At 35.9% G+C, this 11,098-nt stretch overlaps 1 protein-coding gene across 1 annotated transcript; it reads left to right on the forward strand.

Annotated features, from left to right (window-relative positions):
• The first annotated feature begins 7,773 nt into the window (after positions 1-7,773).
• LOC102475779 (olfactory receptor 11H7) lies at positions 7,774-8,826 on the forward strand. The gene is given in 1 exon segment (XM_006149421.2): positions 7,774-8,826. A coding segment is annotated over 1 exon segment (1,053 nt).
• The last annotated feature ends 2,272 nt before the right edge of the window (positions 8,827-11,098 follow it).

Below are 11,098 nucleotides of genomic sequence, written 5' to 3' on the forward strand. Positions count from 1 at the left end.
AGACAGCATTGTTGAGACAGGGAGGTAGTGTTATATTTTGATCAACTCAACCGGGGAGAAATGTTCATATATTGAAATGATCACCTTGTAAGCTAAATAATGTAATTGAATATATTAAAAAATGTAAATAAAAATAAATAAAAATTAAAAAAGAAGTGAGTTTTGTAAAATTTCAAGATAGAAGATCCATATACAAAAACAATTTGTCTTTCTTGTGACAATAGCTTAAGCAAAGATTTCTTAGATAAAGCACTAAAAGCACTATCTGTAAAAGAACAGGTTGATAGTATAGACTTCATAGGAATTAAAAATACTTGATCACAGAAAGACAATATTAAGAGAATGAAAGGAAAAGTCTCGTACTGGGAAAAAATATTCGTGAAGCTTTTATCAGTTGAAATACCTCATATAAGAGACTGGTAAAAGGTGCTTGTATCCAGGCTGCTGCAGCCAAGTTAATTAACAACAACCCTTTTTGGGGACCCACAGATGGCCTTATGGTTATGTCACTGGACTGCCACATAGTCAGTCATGGTTCAAGTCCAGCAACATAGCCATTATGCTAACTGCTGGTCCCAGTTACTCTGTTCTTTCGATCCCCGAGTATCCATTTATTGCTTCTAAAAGGAGAACAATGTCAAGAGAGGACTCTGCACTTATTACTCATTTCCCTAGGGGTATATCTTAATTTCTGCTATCCAAGTTAAGATAGTATATTTTGGATGCTTTAAACTTCTCACAGGTGAAATGAAATATTAATAAATCAACTCTCAAAATGTGCCTACCATGTAGCCAATGAATAATCTACTGGAGGAACACAGAGAAAAGTCTGAGAAACATTGGAGTAGGTAAAAACTTATTAAATAAGACCTAAGCACAATCAATAATCTCAAAAATAGACAAGTGGGACTACATCAGGCTAAAACTTCTCTGCGACAACAAAATAAACAATAATTAGAGTGAGGCGACAACCTTCTATAGTCTCTCCTTCCACTCATTAGCAGTCAATGTCCTCTCCTGGATGCAGGACTCACTAGCTCCATTCCAAAAAGAGGATTTGGGAAAATAGTTGCTTCAGAAAAGTTCATATTCTGAATATTTTACCTTAAGTGAAAATAGTGTAAAGCAATACAAAAATATATTGGATATTTTTATGTCTAGTTAAGATCACCTCTGAAAGATGAATATTTAATATCTGAAAATTAACTTTACTCTCTAGAACTTGTCCTTAAAATTAGGGAGGTGAGACAGGAAATGGCATTTAGAAAATCTCAGTTTATGGCACAGGGACCAGAATCTGTTATTCCTACAGCTGAGGCATTAAAAGCTTGATGTAATATAAACTAAGACATAAACTAGCATTTAGCTATGGAATTTTATGGGCCTAATTAAGTCTCCCTGCCATGGAGATATCATAAAGTCTAAAATTAGCTCTAGTTAGGGAAGGGAAGCTTTTTAGCATATTTTATAAGTTCCATAATATTAATCAGTTTACTGGTTCCCTTTCATTACTTTTCTCTCTTGAAGAAAACAAAACATTGTAATGAATTATCTCTTCCTTGACACCTTTATCCTTTATGTAGGGAAGTGTTACTATTTTTTTAGTAATCCAAATAGACCATTGTCAAATCCTTGATTAACTGTGCCAACAATCAGCAATTATTTATGATTGAGCAATTTAATATATTATCTCTTTGGTTCAGATATTAGGTTTTCTCTTAATGATTGTGTCTTGTCCTTCCTTTTGTCTCACTTTATGAATGGACACACACATACACCTCCTAATCCCATGATAAAATTATAAAATATTTAAAATTTTAAGAATAGATAATATGTTAGGCACAAAACAGCCGTATGTTAAAATATTAAATTAATACATATTTTTCTAGTCACGGTGGAGTAGAACTGGAAGTCAACAAGAGAAAGAAAACTGGAAAATTCACCAATATGTCAAAATTCAACAGTACACTTTAAGTAATGGATCGTAGAATGAATCATCAGAGAAATTGTAAAATATCTTGAGACAAATTAAAATGAAAACATAAAGCAAAATGCATGAGATGCAGAGAAAGCAGTGCTACGGAGAAATTTACAACTCTAAAGTCTTACATTAAAAATGAAGAAAAATCTCTAATCAAAGACCTAGCTTTACATCTTAAGGAAGTAGGAAAAGAAGAACAAATGAACCCCAAACCAGCACATAAAAGGACATCATAAAGATTAGAGCAAGAATAAATAAAATAGAAAATAGAAAAGCAGTAGAAAAATAAACAATACTGACAATTGGCTCTTGTAAAAGATAAACTAAATTGACAGAATATTCGCTAGATTGACCAACAAAAAATGGAGAGTAGCCTCAAACAACAAAAATTAGAGATGAAAGTAGGGACTTGGCTACTTTTATTTCCCCCCAAGAGAGACTTGCTATAGGATGTGTATACTTGCTGGAGAGACAGAGAGAAAGAGAGAGAGAGTGAAGAATCACTTCCCAGGGGTCATGGCCACACTGCATTCCCTTCTCCGCCATTCTCCTCTTGGATTTTTGCCACACATGCACATACACCTGGTAGGAATTTCAAGCCACCACTTCCAGGACTACAATTGCAGTTGACTGTATGGGAATTCAATGGCATAACCACTATACCATCTGCTGGTCCAATGACTACTAATTTTTTTAAAGTAAAAATTGTGAGTTTACCAGGTGGTGGTGCAGTTTTGTGACACTGATCTGCATGGGAAGGTTTTCTGTTTGCATCCAAGACCTCCCTGAATATGCGTGCTTGTTATCTATGATTGGCTGAAGCTGGGGGTGGAATGTGGTGTTAAGACTCTGTTGGGTGTTCTGTCTGTTTCTCTCTCTTATACTTGTGGAAGCGATAAATAACTTAAAAAAAAAAAAGAGCAATTGAACCCAAATAGATAATCTAGATGAAATGAATAATTTTTTTTTTAGAAATAGTCAACTTATAAGGATGAATTTTAAAGAGAAAGAAGATCTGAAGAGACCCATAACCTGCAAGGAAATTAAAGTTGCTTCTACGATAGTGGTCAAGGTTGTTAAAACCCTTAGTTTTGGAATGGCCCAGTGCTAGTAGTAAAAACTCCAGGAAAATTAAGGAAGTTAGAGGTCTTTGCTTTCCATCAATGTTCAGGGGTCTTTCTTAGCCCTTACCTCATTTGTTGCCCTTGGGCTACTGTATGGTTGGTCAGGTTGAGTAATGGACAACTCTGAGAAGATACCATTCCTATCATAGTCCATGTGAACTGTACTCCCTGGGGTTGTTTATGGCTATAGACATGGGGTCTTTGAGCTCTCAACTAGTAAAGAATCATCAAACTTGGAGGATAAAAAAACAGAAAGGCTAATAAAAAGTTCTTTGAATTGTTTTGTGTTTTTTGGAATCAAGAAGGAAATGCTCATTTCTAGGTTTGGTCAAAGTCTTTAATCTTTATTCTCATTAAAATGTAAAGAAAAAGTCACTGTGACATCATGTGTAGTCTACCCTGATAATCAACAACCAGATAGATCATGGTCACCAAAAGATCAGAAAAAGGAGGATAGGAGAGGGGAACATCAGTTATGGGATAAGTGACTACCCTTTTCATGGTCTAGGTCTGTTTTTTAAATTATTTATTTATTTTTATTATTTTTTTTTTATTTCTCCCTTCCCTCTTTTCTTTCTTCCTTCTTTGTCAGAAGGAACATGCACTTGCAACAGGAAAATACAGACACAAAAAGAAAGGGAGAGAGAGAGAATCCCACAGCAGGGCATGGTCACTTCACAATCTTTTCTCCATTTCTTCATCCTGTTGGGATTTTGGGTACACATGTACACACATCTGTTCTGCTTTTCAAGCTCCTGGGGCTGGAATTTAGACTGTGGTCAGCCATGTGGTATCCTGATGCCTTAACCACTAGGCTATAGGGTCCGTCTTTCCTTCCTCCTTCCCTTCTTCCTCCCTTCCCTCTTCTTTCTTTCTGTCAAGAGATAGGCATCCTTGCAGGATTTCACCACTACAATATCACCCTCCAGCAAGCCTTCTAACCAGGCAGGATGATGGGCACACCTGTAATCATTCCTAGTTTGTTCAGGTCAATCCAGGATCCAAGCCCCTGGCCTTTCTATGTGGCTCCTGTATTGAGCAGTGGCACCCCACTGTTTAAGCCACTGTAGCTGGGCCTGTCTTTACATTTTTGTCTCTTGCGATAATAATGAAAATGACAGTTACTTTGATTTTTGTGATTCTAAGAAGGAAATTGGTCTGGCCAAATTGCAACTGTTTTTATCTGGAATAGTAGTTCTCAAAGAAGCCTCACAATGGATAGAGTAAAAATGTGAGTGTCAGAGTATTCCTCAAGAAGTCCAAGACTGGAAAAAGAACTCAAGAAGAAGCTGGAGAGTTTGCATCCAAGTTGCCTCCTTCTCATCATTCACTGGCCAAAAAAAAAAAAAAAGAGAAAAGATAAAAACAACTGTGTCCCCTTGAGGGCAATAAGGATGTCCCAGTGTTTCATTTGTGTGGGTCCTCAGGAGAAGGCAAAATTCATAAAAGGGAAGGGAGTAACTATTACAAAAAAGACCTATTTTCTTAAATAATAAATCTTCCAGAGACAGAAGTGGTTGAGAACTAGAAATTTATGCTTTCTTCTGCAGACAGGACGGTTGGATTCCACTGGCGGTTAGACATATCTCACCAGGGTGAGTGTGAGTGAGTCCCCCCATTTCAGTCCATCCTTCATGCCGTAGATGGCTGATTTATGTGTACTGAACAGATGAAGAGATGTCTTCTGGAAGTCACTTTACTGAGCATTTCATTCTGCATGGGGTTCCACCTGTGACAGGTCCCATGATTTCACTCTGATAAAATTACCATGAGAGGGAACATTACTCTCTGAAAAATTCATGACATTAAAAAAAAAAAGATCCATCTTGGTAACATTTTTCATGTCTCAAACTTTATGCCTTAGTCTCAGTTTCTAAGTGAGTTTTAATCATTTGCATTATGAAAAAATTCAGTCTTCATTGATAGATCTTATACTTTTAGTATCTTGATCATGTAATTATCCTTTCAGTAACAGAGCTTCCATATAGTAACCTTCCATTTATATGCCCCCTCCAAAGCCACTTCAAATTTCTTCCCATGTACTCCAATTCACCTTGATTTTGTTGTAATCACATCTGGGTCACAATTTTATCAGGGAGAATAAAATCAAAATATCACTTCAAAGAATAAGGAATAGTTAAGGTAAATTCAATGATTGAATAATGCTTCTGTAGGCTATTTGAGAATTCAAATATTAATATAACATTTTTATTGAGAGATCCATTATGAGTTCTATACCAGGAAATATATATATTTTTGAGAGTTTTTTGTTACAGGGCATGTGCGCTCACCAGAAAGAGAGAGTCAGAGGGACAGAAAGCAAGAAAGCACCCCCCGAAGGGATGGCCACACCGCAATCCCTTCTCCTCCATTCTCCCAGGATCTGGGCATGCACATACATGCACCCAGCCTGACTCGATCAGCTGATGAGAATCTAGCGACATAGTCATTACAATTGCGGGTCCAATAATAGGAAATTTTAATTACTTAATTTTAATTACTTAATTACTAAATTTTAATTACTTATTTTTAATTGCTGGAGGATTAGTCTGCTTTCCAGGGGTGGGGGTGGGGTGGGGAGGGGTAAGGGGCATAGGAGAGAGAATCACTTGTTCCTGGCTATAAGACTTATATTTAATATAGCTGGGATTTCATTTCAGCTCGTTGTGAATTCTAAATTAATTTTGCTAATACTGACCCTTAAGTACTTTTTTCTCTTAGTTTTATTAGTCTTTTGTATAAATCAAATTTTACTCTAATAGCTTCTACTAGTATGGGTTTTATTTTGTGGCCATTACTTTTATTACTATTTTTTAAAAAATTATATTAAGAGCACTTGAGATGTGCTATCTCAACAATTTATAAAGTGCAAATATAGTATTGCTCACTATAGGCAAAATGGTATACAACAGATCTCTAGAACTTACTCTTCTGTAACTGAAACTGTATGCTTTGAACGGCACCTGTCCATTTCCCCTTCTCCCTAGCCTCTGGAAACCACCAATCCACCATTCTACTCTCTACTTCTATAAACCCATTTTAGAGCCATTATGTAAATGGAATCATACGTTACATGCTCTTCTATGAGTGACTAATTTTATCTATTACAATGTACTCCTGATGCATTCATATCAGGATTTGATTGATTTTAAGACCAAATAATATTGTACTGTATGTGTATGCCACAGTTTTTTACATTCATTCACCCGTTGGTGGATATTCAAGTTGTTTACGTAGCCTGGCTATTGTGAACAGTGCTGCAATGATTATGAACATGCTAATATCTCTTTGAGACACTGACTTTGTTTCCTTTGGATATATATCCAGAAGTATGATTGCTGGATCATATGATAGTTTTATTTGTAATTTTTGGGGGGGACCTTTATAAGTTTTCTTTAGTAGTGACACTATTTTACATTCCCACCGAAAGTTTTCAAGTGTTCTCTTTTCTCCATAGCTTTGCCAACACTTAAAAAAAAATTAATTATAACTATCCTAGCAGGTGAGAGGTGATATTTTACTGTGGTTATGATGTGCGTTTCCCTGATGATTAGTTAGGTTGAGCATCTTTTCATATTTTGGCCACCTGTATGTCTTCTATGGTTAAATGTCTTTTCAAGTCCTTTGCCCATGTTCAGAAGGAATTATTGTTATTTTTGTTGCTTTGTTACTGAATTGTAGTGACTTTTCATTTAGAAAGCATTAAGATGTCAAGTCCTTTTAATTTCTTTTTCTCTCACTGTACTCTACATGCTTAAAATGAAAATTGAAGGAAAAATAAAAAATATAAAATATTTAGGAAAAAATGGAATGGTGGAGAACCTGTTCTAGCTAAAAAGTAAAGTGTGTGATGTCATTATAAAAAATAGTAACCAGGTTGGTGGAGAACCTGTTCTAACTAAAAAGTCAAGTGTGTGATGTCATTATAAAAAATAGTAACCTAGCAAATCTTGTGATGAAACCGAAACAGTGTAGCAAATGTGAATGAAGACTTCACAGATGATAATTTGAATCAAATTAATACAATTCAATATTATTATTATTATTTCCAAAGCACATCCTACATGTGCTTGTAAACTGGGAATTGTGGCATTGATGTCCAAGAACTTATTAGCTTTCTTTCATTTTATAGACTTGTATTTCTAATTCAATAGTATAACTTGCACATTTTACTTTCATAATTGTTTCTCCAAAGCTTCTGAAAAAAACTTTCTCTGAGGTCAATCTTTCCTGACACTCAAACAGTATAACAGTAGTTCTCAAAAGCTAGATAATGTCTTTCTCACGCCAGAATCATGTACAGGTTTTTTTTTTTTCTTTTGTTCAAGGGCTTCCTCAAGTTTATTAGTTGTACTTAAGTTAAATAAAGGTGAACACGTAAGGATGTGTATAGTGATTCATCTCTCTTTTTCTCTTACAGGCTAAAATAGAAATGAAATGCTCTGGAGTAATTATTTAAAGTAAAATGTTCAATGGTGTTTTTGTATTTGACTTCCAGCTATGCTATTTTGATAAACATTCTCCACATTGGCTAAATAGTAATATTTAATCTATTTCTTACCTATAATACCACCAGTTCTAATGAGAATTTGAAGTTTTTTGGAGAGTAGATACGAGACCCAACATGTAGTTCTGATTATGTCTGTGCACGTTACAGGTCAGAGAGAAATGCATACTTTACAAATTAATAATAATGTCACTGCTACCATTCAGGAATTCATCCTCCTGGGTTTCCTGTGTAGCCAAGAAGTAGAAATTCTCCTTTTTGTTTTGTTTTCTATTATCTACATCTTGACCTTGTTGGGCAATGGTGCTATCATCTGTGCTGTGTGGTGGGACCAGCAACTTCACACTCCCATGTACACCTTACTGGCCAACTTCTCATTCCTGGAGATCTGCTACATCAATTCTAACGTGCCCAATATGTTGTTCAACTTTCTCTCCAAGACCAAGACCATCTCCTATAATGGCTGCATCCTACAATTCTACATCTTCCTTTCTCTTTGTGCTACCGAACTCTTCTTCCTGGCCCTGATGGCATTTGATAGGTATATCGCTATTTGCCATCCACTACACTATCCCACCATGATGACTAAGAAAGTCTGTGGAATTCTTGTGTCTGCCTGTTGGGTGGGTGGCTTCCTCTGGTTAGTGACACCGGCTACCCTTGTCTCCCAAGTTCCATTTTGTGGTTCAAATATCATCGATCACTACCTCTGTGATCTGGGGGCAATGCTGGCCATCTCATGTGTCCCTGTCCCCAAGACAACTCTGACATGTAGCACTTTCAGTGCTGTGATAATGCTCATCACTTTATTTTACATCCTTGCATCCTACACTCTGGTCCTTCGAGCTGTGGTTCAGGTTCCTAAAGGTTCAGGCAGGAAAAAAGCCTTCTCCACATGTGCCTCCCACCTGGTAGTGGTGTCTCTATTTTATGGCTCAATCCTAGTGATGTATGTAAGCCCAGGGACAGCCAACCAGCCTGGGCTGCAGAAGTTTGTGACCATGTTGTATTCAATTGCTACTCCACTTTTAAATCCTTTGATCTACAGTCTCAGGAATAGGGAGATGAAGGTTGCCCTAAGGAAAGTTATGTGTAAAGTTTAAAAATTATTCCTGAGTGGGAGACATCTGGGTGATGTAAAATTCCCCTTGAGTCCCATTGTAAAGAGTAAAGAAAAACTAAGCTTACAACCAAGAAAAGGTACTAGACAATAATAATGTTACTTATGAATATTTGTCAGAAAGAGTTATTTTTGCTATATTCTTCTTCATTTCCTTGTCTTATGAAAGGGACCAGTGGTAATTTGCAGCATAAAGGTCAATTGAGACTCTGTTTTCACTTCAGCAAATCAAAACTTATTTTCAGAGTTTGAAAGGGGGTATTCCCTGAGGTTTTACTCAGAGCACATGTAAAAGTATTTGTAAGAATGTGTGATTTGTAAGATGTAAATGATGTATAGTGATTAAATGTATGAATTACATATATATATACATATATATATATGTGTGAATAATCTGGTTAACAGCAGATCTAGTGTGTACTGAAGGGTCATATATTCATTATATGCCCATATTGAACCAGAGAGAGTGGGCTAGGTATTGCTCTGATGATTTGTGAGTAGTTAATGCACCCCCCACCCCAGGTCTTTATTGGGTGTGGTCATTAGCCTTGTGTTTGAGGATGTGGCCTATAGGTTTGAAAGGTAACACAGGTCATATTGAATGGAAAGTGGAGATTAAACTTACAGATAAACACTGGCATATATCATTATGGTGCAGCCAAAGAACAGGGTAGCTGCTATCATTTAAGAGATTCAGTCTGAAGAACTAGACCAGCAGCACAGTGTGAAAAGTGAGGTATTGGTGCTAAAAATAGGGAGGAAGGTAATGGTCATGAAGAAAGTATTGAAATCTCTTTGGAGGGAAATGTGGCTGGAATTTAAAATATTTACAGTCTATGATTCAGCATTTTCATTTTTCAGTAATATGTTGAAAATAATTTCTGTATACATTAATAGCCTTTGGGCATTGTTTGTCATTCCCAATCTTGGAAACAAACAAATGTCTGCTAATAAGTGACAGTTTAGTAATGCATGATATGCATATTCAGAGAATGAAAACTACTCATCCATTAAGAAGAATTAGGATAGGTATGTATAGTCTGATAAGAATCAATATCAGAAAAATAGTACAAGTGAAATAAGCACAGAAAAATGTGGCTGGTATGCTATCATTTGTTTAAAACATGTTTATATGCATATTTGTAAATGCACATATTCTCTGTGGTATAGTAACAGTGGTTCTCTTTCAGGAGACTTAGTTTCTTGGGCAGGAGATAGAGTTATTTTTATTCTCTAAGTTCTGTTTGATATTTACTTATTTATGCATTTATGTTATGTGGATGGGTTACTTAAATAAAGGAAATCTTTGGAGGCAGAGCAAATGTAGCATGTTTGACTTTACAGCATCACCAATAGCGTGTCACAGGAAAGAGAGTTATTAATGACTGACGCACACTAAGGTAGAAGACTATGCCTCCATATTTTCTTTATTTTTTCCCCCCTCAACTATCAGAGATTTTTATTCTTTGGTCTAAATGGAGTCTCTTTATTTATGTTATGCACCCTGTCTTCTACCACAGTATTTGAGAGTGTACACCTTTGCTACCCAATTTTGCTTTATCTTCCAGTCCCCTTTCTCTGTTATCTCAACCATTTTATCTTATAAAAAGAAAGACATGAGCATGCCCTGTTTGATCTAATATACCTCTTCAGTTTCTAACCTCTCTATACTCTCTTTCATGGCCAAACTCCATGCCTACACTTGTTCTCTTTCTCAATATCTCATTCATGCCTCAACTTATAGTGGTCTGGCTTCCTTCCCTGCAACCTTACTGAAAAATTTCCGAAGTCATCAGTGATTTTGATTTACCTGAATACATGATCACTTGTAAATTTTTTAAAAAGTAATTATTTATTAAATTTTATTCATTCATTCATTCATTTACTTTTAATTTGCCAGAGAGAGAGATAGAGAGAGAGATAGAGAGAGATAGATATATTTTAATTTGGCCAGAGAGAGAGAGAGAAGGGAAATGAGAAAGCAAGCCACCAGGTCTGGGACTTGAACCGTGGTCAGCCATGGGGGAGTGTCCAGCGCTTTAACCACCATGCCACCTGCTAGTCCCCACTTAAAATTTTTTAACTTGTTTAACTTTTTAGGAGTATTGGACCAAGTTGCTTGATCACTCAGAAAATTTCATTTTCTTTGCTTTTATTGTAGTACATTATTCTATCTCTGTATTTATTTCTTTCAATTTTCTGCTCCTCTACCTATGCCTTATATCTTTATCGATGCTTATTACAACATTGTTGATACCTTGACTTCAGACTCTTCTCCTTTCTCATACATACTCCTTCTGCAGTCTTAGGTTCAAATATTCTTTCTTTTTTTTTTTGGAGAGGGTTTTTTTTTTTTTTTTTTTTTT

The sequence above is a fragment of the Tupaia chinensis genome, unplaced genomic scaffold, assembly GCF_000334495.1.
Source record: "Tupaia chinensis unplaced genomic scaffold, TupChi_1.0 Scaffold000260_1, whole genome shotgun sequence".
NCBI lineage: Eukaryota > Metazoa > Chordata > Mammalia > Scandentia > Tupaiidae > Tupaia > Tupaia belangeri.